The 23,766-nt window shown below is 40.7% G+C and overlaps 1 protein-coding gene across 1 annotated transcript; it reads right to left on the reverse strand.

The window, feature by feature from the left end:
- Positions 1 to 661: 661 nt before the first annotated feature.
- Positions 662 to 23,488, reverse strand: tti1 (TELO2 interacting protein 1). The gene is made up of 14 exons (XM_056385857.1): positions 23,264 to 23,488; positions 21,983 to 22,722; positions 21,114 to 21,451; positions 20,727 to 21,012; positions 19,347 to 19,524; positions 18,831 to 19,123; positions 16,479 to 16,895; positions 15,830 to 15,989; positions 14,634 to 14,804; positions 14,299 to 14,450; positions 13,653 to 13,793; positions 12,856 to 13,060; positions 3,404 to 3,491; positions 662 to 2,449 (listed from the first exon to the last, which is right to left on the reverse strand). The coding sequence occupies exons 2-14, from the start codon at positions 22,706 to 22,708 to the stop codon at positions 2,239 to 2,241; spliced, it is 3,366 nt and encodes a 1,121-aa protein (XP_056241832.1). The 5' UTR covers positions 22,709 to 22,722; positions 23,264 to 23,488; the 3' UTR covers positions 662 to 2,238.
- Positions 23,489 to 23,766: the final 278 nt, after the last annotated feature.

Consider the following 23,766-nt stretch of genomic DNA (forward strand, 5'->3'; position numbering starts at 1 on the left):
CAGGACGAGATAAAGAGGCGCAGTGCCGCGCTCACTAGAGTTAAGCCAGGCCGGCTAAATACAAAACACGTGGCGATCTTGTTTCCTCACACTAGAAGGCTCATACATTCATTATGGAGCAATGAGGTGTGGAGGCACCGGGCTCTGAGGTGATCCGATAATGGGCAGGTGTGTGTGTGTGTGTGTGTGTGTGTATGTGTGTGTGTGTGTGTGTGTTTGTAGGGAGGGCTTCCTGTTTCCTTCATTTATACATCTCTTGAGCCCCGCAGGGCTCTGAGTGACAACATGTACAATGATAGATCGGCCAGGATCCCCGTCACGAGGCCTTCGATTTTCTCTGTAGTTACACAGTTTCGTCCATCTTCTGCTGACAGCACATGTGATGTGGCTGCCAGGGTGAGCTCAAAGGTTAGTGAGGGAATCCCACCCAGTGCGGAAGACTTCCTCCGTCCTTTGCATAGCTACACCTGCCAGGGAAGTCTCATTAAGAGTCTGGTTTTTATTCGGTCTGTATTTTCCTGACTGTTGCAAATTCCATGAATAGACTCAAACCAGCAATGTGTTGGTTCATCTCTTCCCACTTTCTGACTCCTCTACACTGTCTGTGCCTCTCAAGCCTCAAGTCCATTGGATCCGACTGAAGACAGAAAAAAAGGTCACATTTATATTTTGTAGTTTCAATTTCTCTTTAAAAAAAAACATCTGGGCAATGTAGTTTTTAGCTAATGTGACTCAGTTACACTTTACAGCCCACAAATTACAGTGTAATTATTTAGTGTATACAGGGTATCAATAAAATACTTACTGGGTACCTATACAGAGACATTATAATAAGTTCTCAGTAATGAGTTCAGGGGAAGAAGACATTGTAAATTAAGGGGCTGACAACTTTGTGTTTAAGAGCAACACTGTATTTTCTAAATTACTGAGTGCTTATTGCTTAATTACAGAGCGCAGAATATCATTACGGGGTAATAAGGCAAGAAAAATGGCAAAAAAAATTTGTTATGTTAATTAATATTAAAGGGCAGGGAGAAACTTTAGCTACTATATGTCAATGACAGGCAGTTTATCATACTCTAAATCAACCTATATAAAATTTTGTTTTTACTTTAGCAAATGGAACTGCTACACACACAGTCTGGATTCTTTCCTATAACATACATATGGTGGAAGGACATGTATTCTCAGCCTGTATGTACCTGTAGTTATTTAACATGTACCTGGTAACTTTAAAAGTCGTAGGTGAAATTTATTTCTAGGTCCCCTAAACACAAATCATTTATGACTTCATGCACTTCCTCTCTCCCTCTCCCTCTTACATGTGACTCACTCAAAATACATGCCCCAAAAAATAACTACAAAAAAAGAAAAAAGAATATTATTAACCTTAAAATACCGAACCCAGATGTGTTAAAATAGATATTCAAGCCTGCACCGTCCATCTTTCCAACTTGGGAAGAAAAAAAATACCAACCTACTGCTCACATAGCAGATTAGGATTTAGTCAGTTTTATTAATTTGGTACCGTTCAATTCAAACTTCTGCAGTAGTTTTTACTACGAGTGTTGACACAACAGCTGCGTTTTCTGTTACAATACCAAAACAACACTTTACGTTACTTGGCTTTGACGAATATTAAAATGTTTCTATATAAAACTCTTGTTTTCATTTCGTGAAAGAAGTCAAAGCTCTGATATTTTAAAAAGCTGCCTTAACACAAGCAGCTGTACAAGACACTGTAGTCGAAAGCTGGCAAAACTGTGATATAAAACAGGAAATAATGACAGGACTATGAGATCAAGGATTACTCTTTTCAAAACTTCTCTGAAACGTGAGGCTGAATAATTCAAACCAGTGAGATATTTCAGAGCAAAGTATTTCTTCTGAAAATTAAGAAATAACTCGAGACGGAATGGCAAATATAATATTTGCATTTACAGCACATGAAATGAAAAACATGAGCACTGTCACTACCTGTCAGAGGTGTTCATGCTTTCTCCTCCTGCAGCAGGAGGAGGGTGAACAGCAGCGGAGATGCTGCATTGACATTTTCCCTTTGTACCTGGCTGCTTATCAAAGCCGTGTACACCATGAAGGTTATCACAGCCCCTAATCTGATGGCTGTTTTTTCGGCACAATTGTCAAGATTCCCGTTCAGTTAATTGACTTGTTGGTGTAGCGGTTCAATAAGCCATCCGTCTGAGAGGACAGTCAATCACATCGTTCACCAGCTCATTAGCTGACCGGCTGCTCGACTGTGGCAGCAAACTCTTCCCTCAGTAGTTTCAGCACGTTGTCCGAGTACTCGTCTCTCGGCCTGCCCATCCCGCTCAGCTGCACGGGCTGGAGGTCGGGGTGGGGCGGGGTGTAGGACGACGGGCAGTGCAGCTCGTTCAGAGTGAACCAGAAGTTGTCCGGATCCACCTGGATTAAGTGTCGGAAAACACTGCGGGGAGGAGCGAAAGATACACGGGAAGAGGATTAGCTCTGGGCTGTGTTTTGCTAAAATGCAAAATATCTGTGGTGTGGAGAAAGAAGAAAAAAAAAAAAAAAGAAACCCTTCCTGTAATCCAAAGTGACAGACTGAGCTGAGCATAGCAGGTTCACTGGTTTAACTACAAGCTGAATAACTGCTGCCCACTTTCAGGTTGTTTTTCTTTTTTACCACATGCAAGGAGGAAAAACACAAGTGATTCACTCCTGTTTGTTTAGTTATTGGGATATCTAAAAATACTTCTTTATGCTTAATGAATTGCATGTATAGTTTTCTTGTCAAAACAATATTAGTAATAAAGACCTGCAGTTAAAATATGCAGCTCTACACACTTTTGTGTTTAGATATCTCCAGGTTACGAGTTATTTACATAATTCTGAATTTAGAGGAAAGATGAAAAATAACCTGCACCCTTTAATTCAATAGCTTAATAATTTGGAAAAACTACAAACTATCTGATAATAAAAGTCAAATTAAAAGCATATAATGTGCAAACTTTTAGAACAAGGTGAGAAGATGAAAATGTTAAGATGTGAAGAAGATCTGGGAACACGCTTAAACAGTCAGCAGTTGCCGACACGCCATGTGCAGAAAGATAAAAAATAACACCAGTTCAGTGAATTGGTCAAACTTTTGTGTGACTGTGGGCCACAGGGCCACACATGGTAACAGTAACATTTTTAACAGTAAGCCTTTGAATATGTGCTGGCCCGCCATTTAATGGCTTAGAAATAAATTGTCCCTAGGCCCCAAACTTACTTTGCCAACCGCTGCTACATGAACAGAAATTGATTGTGTGTTGAAAAAGATGGAGAAATCTTAATCTGCTGCTAAAGTACTGAAGGGAAGTAGTTTAAAATTGGGTTAGAGTTAATACCACTGCAATGGGCTATGGTGAGGAGTTACCTGAGGCAGGCCTCTTGCAGTGGGAAGGGTTGTCTGCAGCTCAGGTAGGGCAGGCAGGCTTCACACACAGCATCCAGTTCTGCTTCACCTGAGGAAACCAAGACGGGAGGAAAACAAAAACATGGATGATTTTTTTTTTTTCCCGATCTTAAAAAGGACGGTATAGATTTAATTTTAGCAGTGTTTCTCCACTGGAGGAAACAGATTGGACCAATTTATTTATGTGACAGTCAAAATTCATACGTGAATCCTGTGTGTACAGTATCCCAACGTAAGGATGATCAATGTGGTTTTTTTTCTTCCCCCGACAATGAAAAATGAGAAGAATATCATAAATCACAGTGGAAATCACTGGAAATCTTTGTGTGTTGTTGTTTTTTGTTTTTTTTAAATAATAATAAATATAAATTGACACTCTGGATATAATCTGTTCCCAGAATATGGCACAGCTTGGTAAGACAGTGTGTTGCAAAGGGGAGGAATGTAGAAGGATAAAAGAGAGAGGAAGATGAAAGAGGAAAAATAGATCATGCCTGGACTTTACTTTTTCTAACCCCTAATGAGCTGAGAGAAACTGCTGAGACGGCTGAGGAAAAATTCCACAGCAGGCTGTTTCCACATCTCTGGATTTCACACCTGAGAACCTGCCCTCCTTCTCCTCTCTCCCCCCTTTTCCACTGACTGTAACTTTCATAACCTCACCAGCGCCTGCTCCCTCTATCCTTCCACTTGACTCCTTTCCACTCTGTCATCTCCTCTTCCGATCTCTCTCTCTCTCTCTCTGTCCCTCCATCATTCCCAGCAGACATTTAGTGATTCCCTGAGCTGCAAACTGGGCTGCCTTTCAAGCCTCATTTACAAAACATCTCTCTCTCTCTCTCTCTCTCTCTCTCTCTCTCTCTCTCTCTCTCTCTCTCTCTCTCTCTCTCTCTCTCTCTCTCTCTCTCTCTCTCTCTCTCTCTCTCTTCTCTCTCTCTCTCTCTCTCTCTCTCTCTCTCTCTCTCTCTCTCTCTCTCTCTCTCTCTCTCTCTCTCTCTCTCTCTCTCTCTCTCTCTGCTTACTCCATTTGCCAATTCAACCCACACTCGGCTTGAACCGGGCCTGCTCGCTGTGTGTCAAGAATAAAAGCAGCAGTGCACATTTCAGAGTTAAATGGGATTATTTAGCAACTGCTTTTATCCCCTTTCTTCCTCCCCTTTCTGGTGCTGCACTCATAGCCTGTAGTCTTTTGTGGAATCAAGGTGGTTGGAGGGGAACGGTGGAAGTGAGAAATACCAAAGAGGAAAGGGCCTTAGCTGTAAAAAGAATAACAGGGTGGGATTGGAGCTGAAGCTAGAATCGGAGGTGAAACATATTATTTGCTTCAGCCAATCTGTGTTTCTGTCTTTCTCTCTCTGTGTGACTGAGGCTCTGTAATTGGCTTGCTGCAGGAGTCCCAGAGGTAAGCAGTAGCCAAATCGGTATTCACATGAGAAAGGCTGCAGCCGCCGACTGTTTTCTCTCCTGCTCTTTCACATTCTTTCCATCTTCCAGCACCTAATCTTTTTCTTTCTGATACGAGGGAGAAACAGCGTCAAGTGCCAGTTAAAAAAAAAAAAATCAAGCACAAGGATCTTAAAAAACTTGGATTGGACTGTTTCCTTTAATGTGACAGGAAAGAGATTATTGATGTGAGGGTTGAGGGGGTGATGTTGCTGCAGATGTCTTTTTGTAGTCTACAGTGGTCACGCAATGGGTGGAGCAGCTTTCCCACTGCTCACAGCTGCTATACTACACAACTGCTTTGACTATAAATAAACCAGGTCGAGAATCCCTCAATCGAACCAGTATTAATTTACATTGTTAACCATAATCTGCCCCCCCCCCCCCGTCCGGACGAAGCAGGACTCCCAAATGTTGGACTTCTTTTTCCTTTTAGCATCACTCGGTACATTCCAGATCAGAAAGTGTTGCACAAATCTGCAGTTTTACCACGCAGGAACTCAGATCAGACAGATGTGCAAAAAGGCATGAAACTGAGAGCAGAACCCGACCCATACCTGAGACCTTAAAGTGATAGTTCGGGTTATTTGGCGCGGGGTTGCGTGAGGTGGTCATGCATAGTCAGTTAGAACTATGCATTAGAAGTTTTGCAATTGGAGAATGAACGGGCTGAAACGGAGAGAAGGGAAACTCCTGTGGAAGCTGGACACCAGGCTGTTTTGACGAGAAGATAAAGCGCTGAAAATATTCTGAATGAAGAAAACATTTTAACAGCTTTTTAGATTGTTCCTGTGTCACACACAGCAGCACATCACTCGGCTAGTGTGACGGTGCTCCTAGCTGCATCTCCCAACTGGTAGCTTAACTGATCCGAATTTACTGCAGGTAATACAGCGACTGTGCATGACCACCTCACACAACCCCACGTCAAATAACCCAAACTATCAATTAAAGACTGAGCCCGAACTAAACTGCTAGGTTTGACACACTATTATATTTTAGTCATTCCTCTTTCTTAGAGATACTCTTGCCTCGGACACACAAACACTTTTCTCACAAATAAACAACAACTAATGTGGGAACAGCCATGATATACACAACTCCTATACAAAAAAAAAACATAGATATCACCAGGACAAACAAATTTCCCAATACTACTATCCAATACTTGGTGAACCATTTCAGTAAAACCCTGTATAAGTCAACTTGATGGAAAAGTCAGGATAACCAAAGTCAGGAGACTTCATCCTGTTGGAAACGTGGATATACTGTATAAACAAAACGTCATGGTGTAACATGCAAAAGTTGTTGGGATATTTCAGACTGGACGATGAACCTGCCAATCAGCTGTTCTTCCAACACATCTACTGACACCAACACAGCACAAACTGCAGCCAGCTACCAGAGCATGACACTAAAGCGTCTAACGACCCCCCCCCATAAACATCCCGCACACACTGCAGTTTTCTCTGTAACCAACCAATTAGTTGTCGACCATTTCTTTTCAAATCTTGAACACCATTAACTGCTTCTGTTCTTTTGCCCCGTCGCCGCAGCAACAACGCCATCTTCCCAGACCTCAATAATTACTTGATGAGCACAACGTTCTCATGAGTGACAGAAAATTATGACCAAAAGTACAAAAACTGGAGCCAAGTTGTAATAAATTGCAATTATCCTTTAACAACAAAATACAATGCACTGACATATTTTTGTCTCCACTCAAATTATGGTTTCTGCTGTAATTACAAGAAGACTAAAAGAGCTGTAATTAAAGTGCACATAAACCAAAAACACAATGAGATAATCAATGAAAGCCAACCTCACAGGAGAAAACTTTACTCTCTCATTAGTCTTAATGAGCACACTAGACCTGTGTTTATCCTGCTATGACAAGTTAAAACGTCTGATATTAATTTTTGTATTATCTCTCATTTGCTCATACTTATCTCAGCTCATAATACTGCCAAATATAAATAGTCTCCTATAGCGGCTTTCAATATCTTAAAGACCGTTCCAGCTTTAAGAAAGGTGAACGGTGCTTTTTCATTGGAGTATTCCACTACATTAAACGGATAATTCAAATGGCATTAAATAAACACAGAAATCATAATAATGCTGCGACTAACCTTTAAATATCTTGACTGGTGCACAAAATGCATTTTTATTACTTTATTAGAATCAGAGAAACACAGGAAGTGATGTGAAACGTATAAATGTGATCCAGTTTTAATCACACTTGTTTCAAATAAAGAAAAGGGTGGAAAGAGCAAGAAGGAAAGAAAAAGAGAAGTACTGTAAGAAATGCAGGAGCAGGAGGTTAAAACTCTGTCATAAAATGGCTTGATCACAAGCAATTTTTGTCATTGCTTAGTGACATTTTCAGCTAATTTTACCTGATTAATTCAGGTAAAATAGTAACGGTATATACACATATTCACTCTTCCAAAGATTCACTATAAAGCTATGATGAACACCTGACAGAGGGAGGGCAACCAAACATTCTTGCTGGTGCACCAAAGACTTGCGGAGACGACTATAAACATGGGCAAAAATATGGAGAAATTTCACAAATTGGTTTAAAAACCAATAGGTACATTTACTGACTTTTTTTAAATATGTGGTCTATTTCTTAAAAACCAACAAATCTAAATTTGACAGACTGAAAGTTCTTCAGCACACTGAAGCAAAACTCATGTAAATCCAATAGAAAGCAGTTTGTAACGTTGCCCACAATGGTCTAACACCTCCTTGAAGAGGTCGCAGCTTTCGTTGTTTTCAACACCTGCATCAACATCAGACAAAATGCTGCACTGCACATGAAATAATTATGGTATTTTGTCCTAATGTGACTTAACCACACAGCTAATTAACCCATTTAACCACAATTTATTTAGTCAGTAAAATTACTGTAAGAGAGCACGGGAACCTCGGAAAAACAAATGTTCAAACTCACACCTCTGGTATAAGATTTAATATCTGTGAAATCCTAACCCTAACCCTGTGAAAGAACATTAAAACAAAATTTCTGCCCCTCAAAAATCTAAATAAAATTTTTTTTTTTCCAGTCCTGACTTTATTCTGATTTTATTTGAAATACTGTGTCAACATCATCACAAGAACCCAGTATGGCATATCAAACCACAGTGAGAACTTGAATGTATCATTACTTCCCTAATGGTGTAACTGTGGCTCCAGAGCTGGGTTTTATATTTTTTGTATTTCTTCTTTTTTTTTTTTGTTGTTGTTGTGAAAAACAGATAAAGAAGGGTCGAGCATCTGATGGTAGAAAGTAAAGAAAGGCAGGGATTTATCAACACCAACAAGCAGAGCTGCTAAGCTGATGGGATACTATTCTGTGGAAACCTGGAGGGATCAACCTGATAGGTTAGCAAATAAGCCTGGAGTTTCTGACAGTATGTGCTTCTTCTGATGGAACGGTATATACTATAAAGTCGAACGCCAGTGGGTTTGCCAGAAGAGTGTCAATTTGTAAAGATCACGATCTAGGCTGTGTAACACTGAATATAGTCCTCAGACATGAGGCTTCGCCATCATGGTAACCATTTGATATTATCATTACAGTGTAAGAATAATCTAAAGGCGAAGACACACACAATAAAATGCAATAATTTTTTTTTTTGCCACCTGGGGTCAGAAGATCAAACTGAAAACACAACATATGACATATTGATAAAGTTTTGGTGTCTACTAACTCCTGAGAGGAAACAGGGGGGCGGTTGCACAACACACAGTCTGAGTTACGGTTTCCTTTAAAATAAAAACAGTTGCACAAAACACCCTCAAAAGGTTTTCACTCAAACTGTTCACTCAAGTTTCTTCAAGGGTTTCTCCTTATCTTAGTCTTAAACTTCAGGAATCACTTAAAGAAAGTTAAATTGTTGCACAAAAGACCTTAGCAACCAAAGTTCACCATGGCGAAGTTCCCGTCAAAACAACGGGAGCATGAGATAAAGCTATCAAGTGCTAATGGCAGCAAATCAACAGTCTCCATGGAAACAGTAGATTTACAGATGTGAAATCTCTTTCATTGCTGTAAGTTTCTGAACTTTTTTTCCTTAACTAAAGAAAACTTAAGGTCCCAGGCTCTTTAGATGGTAATGCTGATGCTAGTGCTGGCCAAGAAGTATATATTAGTATTATTGAAAGGAGCTATTTGTAAGTTTTGCTATTGCTACATATTATTACGTTCCTAGTTCAGCATCAAACTTCCTTCCTTGACTTAACTCTTGTCTCTATCACGTCTTTACGTCTACGGAAGTTAGCACGCTAACCAGCTAGCCCCGGCCTGTCTCGTCACTTTTTGATAGCGACTCACAGCAGCCTCCGGTAGAAGTAGCGCTGCTCAGAGGACGTATTGTAACCGCTTGTCTTGTAAACACAACGTCAAGCGACAATCCCCACCACCTGCTCCCGGCAAGAAACCACGTTCAGCGGCAAAGAAAACTTACAAACAGCCCCTTTAAAGCTTTTTTTGTGGAAAAACAAATATGTGTGGAGGTTCATTTGTGGGCAAGAAAACTAAAACAATCAGCTAAATTAGGCCAAAAAACACTGTAGAGCTGCAGTTTGTTAATAATTCTCTCAATTCATCATTGTGAGTGACTCATTTCTCACTGCACTGCTGTCACTTGATCCACTGTTGATATAAAACATATTGATCAGTGCTGCTTTAAGAACATCACGTTGCCCTCTGTGTTGAATATTTTAGAGGCTTAAATTCAAATACATGTAGCAAGCAAGGCATGTTGCTATGGTTACACAATTTTGAGGTCAGTCTATGAATTTAGAGCAGTGTTTTAACTTAAACTGATGCTCCTGACGTGTCTTTTAATTTTTCAAAACTGAACCAAATCCAAAGAGGAACACGCCAGTTGATGTGACATTATCTGCTCAAACGGCGTATGTCAGGAGAATACAGGTAGACGCGGGTGCAGATGGTTTCTCCGACGGTGCACTTGATGGCTTTTCTCACCTTTTCTTTGCACCTCACTTAGAGTGAAAGCATTGGCACCGACTACAGGAGCACAGAGGTGAGTGGTAAAAGTGCAAAAGCTTATTGCCTGCCCCGGTGAGCATTTATTCCAGACATTGTCCTTTGCCTCCAATTCCAGTGGCACCACCTCTCCATCACAGCTGCTGGGTCGACTCCCTGTTGCACCAGCCCTGTTCATACCCACTCACTGTGAACCCAAGCTACAGCTACAACTACAAATGAACCCATACAAATTCACAGTTTTTCCACAAGGCTACGCAGTATGTAACAGGGTGGGTTAATTAAGTATTTTCTATCATTAATGCTATTATGTATTGAAGGTTAAGGGACTTATGCTAAATGCAAAATGCCTGAATATTTGTCTGCATGAGTAAGGTTAAATATTGTTCTTGCCTAGCTGTGTTTAATCTGAATTTCAGAGCTGTTATACCTTCGCACATTTATACATATTATATTGGAAGCACACAAAAGCTGCGGCCGGTTTCACAAAGATGGACTTTGACTGTGGCTTAGACATAACAAATACTCAGACTTCAGATGGACGTCTAAATTCATCCGTTGCAAAAAGCAGTTTAGTTCTTGACTATCTTAAGTCAGACTGTAGTACAACGATTTCTGGATGAATTAAGACTTTTTTCAAAATAAAAAAATGCGTCTAAAGGAAAAAAATCAATAGCTACAAGGACTTTACTTTTATTAATTCAGTTTAGAGTGTAACAATAAAAATCTGATTTGGTCTCTAAAAACTCTTTCGCTTCTCTTTGCTCTTTCCATAACAATGTTAACAAACCACAAATTATGAGCCATGCTTTCCTGTTTTTTGTTGTTGGGTGCTACTGGCCAGTGTAGGTGTCATTGATTGTTACCATGGTAACATTGATCTTAGGCCTGGGGTTGAGGCGTCTAATATTTTGGGCTTAAAAAGAGTCACTCTTCACTTTTGTGAAATGGTCTGACCAACATCAGACTGACCTATGAGCAACATTAAGAATGGCTCAACGTGTCTTTGTGAAACCGGCCTCTGTTATTTGCACTGTTAATTGTATTTTTTTTTATTTAAAAATCTCTCATTTTACCCTTTTTTCCTTGTTCTGTTCTGCAGTCCTCGTCACTGCTAATTCTGCTGTTGGCCTGGGGAGTGCTGCAGACAGCCATGTCATCTATGTGACACATGGTGTCACCAGCTGCTAACTTTTCATCTGTCAGTGATGAGCTTCAGCAGTAGGGTGTAACATGTGAGGTTCACACCATCACCAAGGTGACCAGGCTGCAGATACCACTACTCTAAATCCAATCCCAGGTTTTTGTGGTGGTGGTGGTTGGTGGGTGGAAATTTAACACCTGTTCCACCCCCTAAAAATCTGATAATTACCCTCATTTTTGGATTTTTAAAATCTGAATTTCAGCCATTTTTTTATGTCACAAAACCAAAAATAATGAGTCTTTTGAATCAGAGCTGTAATTTATCGCTACAACCCGACCAACCAGCTCTTGCATACATACACCCTGTCCTTGGGAGCTAGAAGTGATTGCAATTATCACTTAATGAAAACACCATATTCACTGTAATCTTTATCACTGATTGCACTTCCTACTCTAGGTGATGAGCATGTCATTTTCATGACAGAGTTGGAAAAGCACTTATCCACTCAAACTTGCACAAACAAGTCAAATCACCAAAATAGAATCAAAGAGTGGCCCCACACTGCATTAAGATGCTTCTCACTTCCACTATAAGAGCTGCGTTTCCTATTAAGTATTTAGCAGCGTTGGAAAATTAGCGCGATCTGAACCCAGTATGGATGTGACACGCATGTCACTGCTTAATGAACATAATGATTGATGAAAAATTAGACAAGCAGCTCATAATTACATCACTCCTAACACACTGGTACTGAGCTCCAAAGGCTCCTCTGGATGAACATTTTTAGTTATGAGAACAAAAGCTACATCAAGCACAAAATACACAACTCAAAAAACAAAAAAAACCCAGTACATTTCTGAACTAATCAATTAAAAGTCTCTTTTTCCTGTAGCGTCTTGACTTTGACTGATCGCTACGCAGATTTAACAGCATTTCTTGCTTAATTGTTCTTGAGGGAGAACAGTTGCTTGCAGTAGCTACTTGATTCAGAAGCACCCTGGTGTCTCAGTTGGCTGCGTATGTTGAATTCAAGCAGTGCTGCAGCCTCAAGGTGTTTTTAGTCATGAGATCCCACTCAGTATTGCGTGATCATATAATATATATATATACACACAACAGAAAATGTCATGTGTATTTGTTGCACATTGTGCTAGAGGACGTGTTGGGATGTAACCTACGCTCTCAACAAATGAAGGTAAATTAAATCAATGAAAAACGCAATGAAAGAGAAATGCTGACTGTGATAAACAAAAAAGAAAAAAAAGAAAAACGCTGCCTTGTCTCAAACACACGATATTGAGACGCACCTTAAAGAAACTTTATGCGGATGGTATTCACGGAGAGATTCACTGAATTTAAAATTTTCACAACCAAATCTTCAAGATGCAACAGTGGATCATGTCTTCAGGTTTTCACTATGAGACAGAGCAAGAGAATTGAGATACACTAACTCATGCTAAGGTACCGCTGTCCTGGTTTTCACTGTTATACAAAGCTGCCATCTGGTGGTGAGAAAATGTCAGTTATCTGATTGCAATCTGAAGGTCTCAATCCTGTCAAGAGTGTGTGTCAGCATCTTTGACTGTTTGTCCTGGAAATGAGGTCGCCCTATTGGCTGGATGCAGAAAGGCTTTAACCTCCACTCATTTCGATATAATGTCAACAACATCATGGCTAAATTTTAAAGTTCTAACCTGACACAATCATTGTTATATTATGGATCAGACAGGATGATACTGTGTGTTATGTCCTGGGAAACCTGTGTGTGTATGTGTGTGTGTGTGTGTTTTGGTGTCGTTATTCTCTTACCCAGGTCCAGCCTCTGGCACAGTGAGCCCAGCCCCTGCAGTATAGCCAGCTGCAGTTTGTAGGACACAGTGTGGGTGTAGACGGGTCCGGCCTTGGCGCTGATCGGAGCCTGCCGTCCCAGCGAGGAGCTCAGCTTTGGCAGAACCTCTTTAGAAACCCTTCTCCTCAGGAAGTCACCACACGTTTCACCCAGTGTACACAGCACCTGGCAGAGAGACTCGGCAGGTAATGATCATATGAAGCAAGTTTGCCCGAGGAGGAAAAGATATAAAATTAAGTCGAACTTGACACAGATGTTGACAAGTAGAATAATTTACAGTGACACGCTGAATCAATTGACGCCTTTGCTTTGAGAAAAGAACACAAAAAAGTTTGATCTTCACTCATCAGAGAACAAGGCAGGCATAAACAATTGATTGATTTTCCTGTATTGTTGGTTTAAATTATTTTCAAAAAATGAATTAAAAACAATAAAATAGCCTGGCCACATTGTGTATCATAACTATTCCACAATGAACTGAGAGATCATAACCTTTCAATATAACATGCCTGCAAATCTGATGTAATAAAATGTGATTTTACATTTATTATTCAGTTGCTGCACATAATGACCGGATCCAGATGATACAGCATCACATTAAAGTGTTATATAATAAACTTTTTGTGTCTTTTTGTATCAAGCTGCAGATGTTATTAAATGATCCACCAACACATTAAAGCAAAAAAAAAAAAATCAGGAAAAGGTATTTTTTAAAGACTCATTGACACTATTAATTAAATGAGAGACCCTGACGTACCCTGAAGGCTCTGAGGACGGCTAAAGGGTCATCAGCTGTCAGTCTCTGCAGGAGGGCGGGCCAGCAGCGATGGGCCATAGGCAGCAGTTCATTCTCCTTCTCACTCAGGACACACACGCAGAGCTCCAGCACGTCCAATACCTCAAGACAAAGACATGTCGCATAGAGAGTGTAACAATGACACATAGAGTTGTACAGGTAGCTTTGAGGTGATTAAGTTTCTCTACAGCTTCAGTGGCTTAGATTGAACAAAGTCTGGTTACACTAAATTCCTCCAGGATGAATTCCTTTGAGTTTTTAATCCCATGAAGAAAAAAAAAAGAAACCTTAAATCACAACTGAATTATACCAAGTCTTTTTTGTCTGACTCACATTAGGACGGTCTGTCAGGCTTGGGCTATAGACTACAAGTCTATAATATTGAATAAGGATGACATGGAGCTGTGTGAGCTCACGACGACGATTCGTCACACCAGCACAAAGACATCAGAGTGTAGAGACAATACTAATTTCTTTCTACGGTATCTTTTAATGAAAAGAAAGGTTCTTGTACAACGGTGAACAATCCTCACTTGCGTTATTCTCATCAAACCCAAAGGTCCCCCTTCTCACTACATTACACCACATCGCATTAAAGACGTGGTACCTTGAGTCGGAGCCTGAGGCTGGGATTGGACAGCAGATGAATGCAGCGTTCCATAACATCTTTAGTGATGCTGAGGTGGGAGGGAAGCTCTGCTTTCACATCAGGACCATCGATATCGTCAACATCCTCGCACTCTGTGGGAGGAGGAACGTCTGGAAAGAGAGTGAATGTGCACGTTAGTCAACCCAGCAAAAAACTCTAGTGTTGTTGTTATTCATACTTTATATTCTGTCACTATAACCCAGTTTCCCTGCTGACAGGATAAATCTAATACAACCTGCACTACTAGGGAAATATAATCATCCTGTTTCTCCCAGGGACAGACTTCATATTACCGAGGTCCTCCGTGTCGTCGTCGTCCTCTATCCCGACGCCCTCTGCCAGCTCTTTCTGTTTACGGTAATCCAGCAGGAACTGGCGGATGTCGAGGATTTCTTGGTCAGTGGAGGTCTGCTTGGGTCTGGCAGACTCACTGGTCTTTTTACAGCTGGAGGGAAACCACCTCACTGAAGGAGGATGATAAGACAATACAAGAACAATATAATAACAATAACACGTACAGACATGGGTGAGACTTGGTTACAAAAAAAGCAACAGACTGTGGAGTCTTCTTTACAATTTCCTGGCATTTTTCTGTTCTTGGATTCTCCAGCCTAAGCAATTCCAACACTCTCTTAATTTTTCTACTCAACTCAGGACGAATAACTGTTGTGGTGCTGAGAGCCGACATACAACATGAATATTCACAATCTTTAAATCTGACTATTTTCACTAAATATTCAAAACAAAACCTAAATATTTATATTAAAAACGACTTCCTGTGAGGGTGAAGAAGGCTCTGACATTTAAACCACAGTGTGATACTAAACCTTTCTAAACCTGTGATACCTTTGGGATACACTGGGTAATCAGAATCAGACTACTTTATTGATCCCCAGGGGGATATTAGATTAAATTCCAGTTGCTCCGTCAGCAAAGAATAGAGAATAGGAAGTAGATTATAAAGATAAAAAGATAAACATAAAATATAAATATATAATATATATATAAAAACATATATAAAAAAAGAAATATGCAAAGAAATGTAATGTAAGCATATGAGTTCAAAATTGCACTATAGAAATTTTATTAGTTATACATTATAGAAAAGTGCAGGTCACCATTAAGATCAGAAAAATGTGCAATATACTTAGATTCCAGATTTTATAGACTGTCATACTGAAGGAAGGAGAAAAGAACAAGAACAACTATATATTTTATAATGAGCTAAACCTATTTTAGTCACCTTTAGTTTTCTTTTCATTTTTTTTGTATTCAATTTATTTATCTATTTTCCTAAATTTACCTAATTTACCTCTTTTCTGAAATATAATTACTGTAAGGGAATGCAATCTAACAAATAAATAATATTTTTAAAAATTGGTGAGGTAATGTGTGTCAGAGAACGGATACAGTATGCGTACGATAAAAGTCACATTTTGATCCCCCACTATATGTGATAAATAAGTTGACATCGCTCCGGAAACCTCACCCAGTGCCTTCATCAGCGCGTGCAGCACGGAGGAGAAAAGGGCCGCTGTGTGGTCGTAGCTGAGATCCAGAGCCATCAGCACATCCTGAACGATGTCCCGGACCAGAGGCAGCAGGCTGCAGTCGGAGTGCGTCAACATCACTGTCAACACCCGTGGAGCCTGGCCAACAAGACGGGAGTATGATGAAATACATGGCATTTGACTCTGGACTTAATGTACTTTTGACCAGTTAAACAATGTGTTTGTCCCACCTCTGAAAATGCCACCAATGAGGGTCTGATTTTATGGTGTGAACTGCTGTTGCTTGTTCACTGTGTTTATAATTTGGCCCTACTATGCTCCCTGAAGCGATTAGTCAATAAGCAACTCAACATTAATTCCGATTGTTCACTAATTTAAATAATGAATCAAGCAAAAATCCACAAAATATTGTTGCTCTTTTCTGTTTTGTAAATTGAATATTTTTGTGTTTTGGACTTCTGATCCGACAAAACAAACAATCTGAAGACGCCGCCTTGGGCTATAATATTAATTATTTAACAAAAACAAATATAAACAGATAAAATTATTAAAAATGTTGCCTCTGTTTTCTTAGTTCTTATTCTTACTCCTTTTATTTCTGGTGCTGCATCACTGCATCACCTTTACCTGCGGATGCTGGCTGAGCCTTTGCAGGTTGAGGGAGATGTCATTGAGCAGATAATCCGAGTTCTCATTGATCAGCTCCTTCAACGAGGGGTAGCCACAGGCTGTACTGATGTCCCACATGGAGCCCAGTGCTGCCTGGCTGACCAGTAGTGTCTCCTCCCCAGCTTTCTCCAGCACGGGGTACAGTGATGTCATCAACAAGGGACAGAAGTCTTGCCCCAGGGCCTGAGAAAAGCAGGCGATGCCTTCGAGCTGGATACACAGCTGCCAGATGTTACTGTTGAGCTGGTGGATTGTGGAGGTGGATGACGAGGGAGACGGGGAGCCAAATGAGGAAGGAATCACTTGGAGAGAGTTTGCATTCACATTGTGGACATCGCTGTTGGATATGGACAGGAGACTGGGTGGGCTGAGCAGCTACAGAAAGAGAGATGCCAAATGTCAGTGTCATGCAACAAGAAACATGAAGGGACAATGTGGAGTTTTGACCACTAGTATTGCTACAGAGAAATATTCTTATAAATGGGTTGCTGTTTGATTGGGATGGGTTCACACGGTTCTGTTGATCATGGCAGTAAAGCGCCAAGAAATGCACCAACAAAGGCAGGGAAGAAGAAAACTGCTAGCAAGCTTAAACAGATCTAAACAATATAGGTTTCAAATTATGCCATAAATCAGCTTTGAAAATCTTTACTGGGTGTCTCAGAAACAAAATACACACAAAAGAATTTCCCAGCGTACCTTAATGTTAACAAAAAAAAGGTAGGTTGAAGGTTGAAGGTACCTTCAATTTTACAAAACTGAAAAAAACACAGTTAGTGGCTGAATAAAAGCAACATTAACCAAAACAAATTAATGTTAAAGGCTACAACTTATGAAAAAGACTATGTGTTTAACTTGTCTCGTCTATAATGAATGCAGCTCACATCAGCCATCACTCCTGCTGCATCAGAAAAGAGAACAAATGGAGGCTGTGCTAACTGGCTGCCCGTAGCGTCAACCCTGTTCATATTAATCCCACGTTCCATTTCTGAATGTAAATCATTTGACTTGAGGGAGGAAACCGTGACAGTCTCTACCTTGGCCAAACCGTCTGTATTTCTGAGCTTAGAGTCCTTATTATCTGGTAGGGCGTCTCCAGAGACACATTTCAGCTGACAAGGAGGAACTGCACGTTTATCTACAAGCTAACACAGCACTGTCGTTGTTTTTGGTTGGAGGCCCTGGAATATTTTCCATCAGCTCAATAATAATAATGCCTTTTAAAATTCTGCACAGTTAGTTGAACGCCTGGAGCAGCTCTTCCAGCTCTTCAGTCCAAGGCCATATTGTGAACACAGTGTGAATGTGTTTCTCCGTGACGCCTGGAGCGCTTCGTTTGGAGTGAAGTGATCTGACCGTGATCAAATTTAAATGCAGAGAGAGAGTTGTGCAATATGGGCTGGAAATGGGGAGTCTAATACGACAATCGAACAGAAAATGTCCACAGAATGCAAAATGAGATGTAAAATTTTAGAATGAAATGGCAGAGCATCACTTCTTCATTCAGAATATCATCACATGAAGAGAGGGATCATCTGAGTCACACGATGATCATCACAGAGAGTTTACTGATTTATCTGATGATGATGCAATATTCACAACCCATAAGACAATCCATTGCCACATTTAATTTAATTTTAAACCATTAAAAGGAGGAGTTCAACATTGTGGGAAATGCACTTGCACTTGCTTTCTTGATGAGAGTTCGGTAAGAAGATCAATATCATTCATGTCTCTCCACTTAATATGAAGCTTGAGCCAGCAGGCTAGCTTAGCTTAGCTTAGCATTAAGACTGGACAAAGGGGAAAAACAGCTGACCATGTGTTGTCTAAAAAAAAAAACATCCACTTGAGTGAGTTTGCCAGGCGGCCAGTGGAGACTCCAAGAAGTCCTTAGCATGGCGAAGAAATTGTTACAGCATGTATCTCCCCACAACAGTCACAAATTGTCGGTTTTACAGTTATATTTTTGTGCATATTAAACAAACCAGACACTAAGTTAAGAAGAGGTGCTGGGAGACAAATTCTGTACCTTTGAACAGCTTCCCTTTACTTCCAGGCTTTATGCTAAGATAAGCTAATCACTTTCTGGCTGTAGCTTCATAATTAGCATACAGACACTAGAGTGACATCAAACTTCTCATCTACAGCAATCGTCGGCAGGAGAGTGAATAGGCATATTTCCCAAAACCCCTCAAACTATTCCTTTAATCGTGTCATGAATGGTTGATAAATCATGTTTTATCAGATTAAATAAACGAGTGAACCCGGGATGAAACATTAAAACTGCAGGACTGAATCTATCCTCACCCGTTGGTCCTGTCGGTCTCTATCCGTCTCCTCACTGACAGTAATCAAGTGCCAGTTGCTCAGACTGGTGTACTCTTCCATGACAGACACCACTGCAGCTTTAAGGTCTTCCATGGTGGAAGAGCGCCCGCGGCTTTCACCCTCCAAACCCTGACTCTCTGTTGCCACGCCGATGCCTGCGGCACCCCTGACAATCTCGTTTAGCGCCATGGCAGCTTGCTTCCTGTACGCTGAAGACTGACTGTACAGGTCCAGAAAATGATCGGTCAGAAGGTAGATGTTGCCATGGTAACCTAAAGATAGAAAGAGGGAAATTTACTTGCATTTGTGGTGTCAAAAAAAAAGTTATATGTAAACATAAAGCATTTATATCACACATTTAATATTCTTTATATTCCTTTTGCAATTTTACATTTGACCCATATAAATCACTGCTCCATATGCATAGAGATAACAAAAATGTAGATGATTTTGATACAGCCCATCCCTCATGTTCATACTGAGCAGTACTCATACCTAACGTCCGACAGATCTCCATGAGCACAGAGAAGATCTTCTCATCAGTGAAGTAGAGAAAATGCTTCCTGTGTGTGTGAGCGGTGCAGGAATCAGGAGACGTCGAACTTGTTTCTATGGTAGAGTTGTGCCGTCTTTCTTCTACAATGCAAACATCCATCACATCCAGCTCCAGCACCTGAAACAGGCATACATACAACACAGGTTGTGTTTTTAACAATCTGTGATTTAAGATGAATTGTAACTCCTCTCGACTGTGGTTTAAGTTTGCTGCCGTGAGAATAGAGGCAAAGTCAGACTCCATGAAGGGTCTCATATGAAACTGCCAACTATTAAAATGCTCAAATATTGTATGCTGTAAAAAGTGAATTCTATAATTAGCTAATAAATAGCCACACTAGTTTATTAGCTGTATATGGGAAGTAATGGCCGATAAAGCCGCACACACACACAGACACACACCGACACACACACACACACACACACACAATCCGAATGTGGCGGTTATGAACACTCCTCATACTCTCTGTTTCAAGAGAAAAAATATAATAATCTCACTGCTGAGTAGCTACAGTCGGAGCATTTGTTACAACACGTTAAATTAAAGTAAAGTAACAAGGTATAAATACAATACAGACAAATGCCATAAGAATATTTAAATGATTACAATAACCCAAGTCCTGTATGTTAAGTAATAAACCTCATTATAGGGATGCATCGATTTGAATGGTACTGGCTCTGAGAATGGCCTTTATTAAACAGACTAGGTATTGGCCATGAGGTGATCACATGAAGTGATGCTGAATAATATAACTTCTCCTGCTGCTTAATTTTTACCATAATCAATAACAAATTCCGATTTACTCGCTCGATATTTTCATGTGCACAGAATTGGAATTGGATAAATAAGCCACTTGATGGCTCGATAGAGGACATATTTCTGTCTGTATTTTAAGATGATAGACAAGAGTTTCTCCTCCTCCTTTAAGTAGTTGTGGTTAGTAGTGGTTTGTCTCAGTGGTGAATTGACATTTAAACTGATACAGCTTTGTTAAAATACAGCTGGTAATGGGACAATCTCACAAATCTTTTTTAAGTAGCCCCACTTTTCAATCTCATTACTGTGGGCTTTGCACATCCTGCCAACACATACTGTCACCCAATCCCGCCATGAAACTATAAGCATCTATGTGCTTCTCACAGTGGCCAAAGTCATGTAACTCAAGATCATCATTGTTTATCAGATAGATTTTTTTTTTTTTTTTACACATGGGAAGGGGATGATGAAAAAAAAAAAAGTAAATAAAAAGATTTATAAAAATATTACATGTATAACCACTAGCTTTTTTAGTTATCAGTTAGCACAGCGGCAAACATTACCTGCATCAAGGCTTTGGAAATCCTCTGCAGATGTGCAGCCGAGTTCAGCACCACAGAGACGAGTGGTCCCAGGACTTTTAAATAACCCAGAAACACATTGAGGACAAACAGTTTCTTCTGGTCATCAGAGGTCCTCATCAGTCTGGGCAGGGAGGTGGCCAGAGAGTGGAGATTCTCTGAAAGCACGTCAGTGAAGGTCTGAGGACTGCTGCGTTGACCGGTAACATCACACTGGCTGCTACAGCTCCGGTTCCTCTGTGATACCTCTCTGAGAACAACCTCACACCTGGAGCAGAGAAGAAAAGAGGAGTTTCAAAATACACCTTGTATAGATTAGTTTGGGCTTCGTTCTTTTTCCTCACAAAAAATGTCAATTATAAATCAAACCTCTCTCTGACTCTGGGCTCCTCATCGTTGACCGCTCCCACCAGTGCTTCCAGTAGCGGCCCCACACACTCTCCCAGTGACTGACTACACCTGGCCAGCAGGTGGTCAGCCAGCTCCACCATCTGCAGCCGAACCCTCCAGTGCTGGTGGGCCGAGGTCCAGGAGACGATCTTCTTCAGCAGCTCAGACAGTCTCCCCACTGTGCTCTTCACCCAGTCCGGTGTCCGATGGACCACCAGCTGCGCGATCCTACCCAGGTCTGGTGAGGGAGTCTTCCAGGGCTCACTGGCCTGAAGCTGGGCATCTTCCATGACAAGCCCCACAGTCCTGGACCAAACCTGAATGAGATGATGATGTGGAAAATCATTGCATTGCATTTGTCTAAGGATATGATCACCTTTTATTTTACTTCACAGTTGTGTGGTTAGTTTTCCATCACCTTGCACACAACCTGTTATCCTAGCATGTTAGAGAGTTATTCTGTAACGTTCCAAGTATTAATGATACGACTATGACAACTGATTAATTACTTGAGCCAAACAATCTTGTAGCTTGTGAAATTACAGGATTTGTTGCTTTTCTGTCTTTTATTGTCATTGTAAATTGAATATCTTTTTGTTAAGGACATCATGGGTCATCATCAGGTCATCATGCTGGGCTATGGGAACGGGTAACTGTAAATTTTTACTTCTTTCTTAATCTTATAGCCCAGATTATTCAGGCCAATGAAAATAATCCTTAATTGAAGTTAATAGTACATAATAATAACTATGACATAAAACATCCATGTATACTTGTTTGGAATTCAGTCAAAACACATGACTGAATACAGATTAAAAGCTGAGAGAGAGAGAGATACAATACTGTACCTTGATGGCCCTAACTGTGACTGCATGGCCTTGTCTCAGATCTCCTGTAATGATCCTGGCTACAGCCATAGTGATCCCAGGTAAGAATGAAGCCATGGTGCTGCCTATAGCACGCTGGTCCTCTGATGATGGGACTACAGGCTCCTGAGTGCAGTCACACTGTAGAGTCAAAGCGAGGAGGCACTTCAGCGCTGCTGCCTGTACATCCCGAGATTTCTCCTTCTCTCCTAAAGCCAGCAGCAGTGATATGGCAGCTCCCAGTCCGGGCAGCATGATCGGTTCAAAGAGTCTAAAGACTATATCACCGTAAGCAGCATGAAGCAGGGCGTCCAAGCACCTCAGCACAGCTGATTTCAGCTCCTCTGATGTATTTGCAGGTTTCCCAGGATCAGTTGGAGAGCAGACGCAGAGGCAGAGTTCTGAGAGGAGGTCATGGAGGGTCTCCCAGCTCTGGACACAAGTGTTCTCCAGGACATAGCTCATGGCCTCGGCCACAGCCTGCACCAATTTGTCCTTCTTGGGCCCGGGGATTTTAAGGACAAAGCGAAGAGGGAAGAGGACATACTCTTGGAGCTGCTGCAATGTGGCATCGTTGACTTCCTTTAACTGGCTGCTCAGTGTCCTCACGTTGGTGACAGAGGGCTCTCGGGTCAGCAGGACACAGGCTGGACGCAGGTAGGCAAAGGCAATCTTTGGATCCCTGATCTGAGCCATGACTGGAGGCATCGCACCAGGGGTCACTTTAGTGAGGGAGCATGGAAAGAGGAATGAGAATAAGACATCTATTGAATCACTGTGCACAGAAACTGAAATGAATGTGTTCTTGGAGCTAAAATATTTTGTCTTTGTGATTAAATCCCTAAAGGTTACCTGTCATATTAACTGGTAACTTTCTAAGATGACATTACAAAGCCTTATCCAATCCAAACTTTTAACACCGAAAATATTTCTGGCTGGTACCCAGCCCCTCCGTCTCTAAATGTTGCTATTCCCCTCCCAAATGTTGGCAAAGGCAAAGGATGAAGCCCCTGATAAGTTACTTATTTCCATGTCATCAAAATTATTGATGGGTGTGGTCGTTCTCATGTTTTATTATTACCTTAAACTCTGGAGAGTCTGGATTTAGATTTGTAGTTAGCTAGGTTAGCTATATGCAATGCTGTTTTGAAGTCTTATTACCATCAATCATTTTCCAGCAGTGACAAAAAACACATATATATTCCAGTTAAGAACCAGACACATCAGAAGAGCATGTGTGTAGAGTAACAGGAGAATACCTACAGCATCAATGTGGTCTGTTAGTTAGCTGACAGCATCCAGCTGCTGAAGGTGCACTGTGGTACGAGCGACAACAAACAGGCAGCCTATCTTCACATTACTGCTATTAAGGCAACACACTGCGCGGAGCAATAAGTTCAAAGAATTATTTTTATTCCAAATAGAAAAATTATAAAGCTATACACTGATGAAGTTAACGAACTTTCGGTAAAGGAAACGTCATGATTCTGCGTCGATGACGCACATGTTTGACGTAAAGCACGACTTCTGGTTCGTCTGTTTATCTTCAAAATAAAAAGAGTTGTCGTGTGAAAGAGAAATACTTTCAAAAACCTATCAAGATGTGTATAATAAACACTTTGTTCGTCGCAGAAACGTGTCAATTTTGTAATGTCAGTGAAGAAAATAACGGAATGAATTGAACATTTATGTTAGTGGTCGTTACTCAATTATTTGACTGCTATCTCAATCGTTATCATTGTTTTATTGTGTAAAATAGTGATGTA

Source organism: Seriola aureovittata, chromosome 9 (genome assembly GCF_021018895.1).
Source record: "Seriola aureovittata isolate HTS-2021-v1 ecotype China chromosome 9, ASM2101889v1, whole genome shotgun sequence".
NCBI lineage: Eukaryota > Metazoa > Chordata > Actinopteri > Carangiformes > Carangidae > Seriola > Seriola aureovittata.

Bases quoted from the DNA above. Each gene is read 5' to 3' on its own strand.
- tti1 (XM_056385857.1), bottom strand. From the start codon at position 22,708: ATGCCTCCAGTCATGGCTCAGATCAGGGATCCAAAGATTGCCTTTGCC. The intron at 21,452-21,982 runs GTACAGTATTGT...CATCTCATTCAG, and splicing joins TCACAGTTAGGGCCATCAAG to GTTTGGTCCAGGACTGTGGG. The intron at 16,896-18,830 runs GTGAGGATAGAT...CTCTTTCTGTAG, and splicing joins GAGACCGACAGGACCAACGG to CTGCTCAGCCCACCCAGTCT.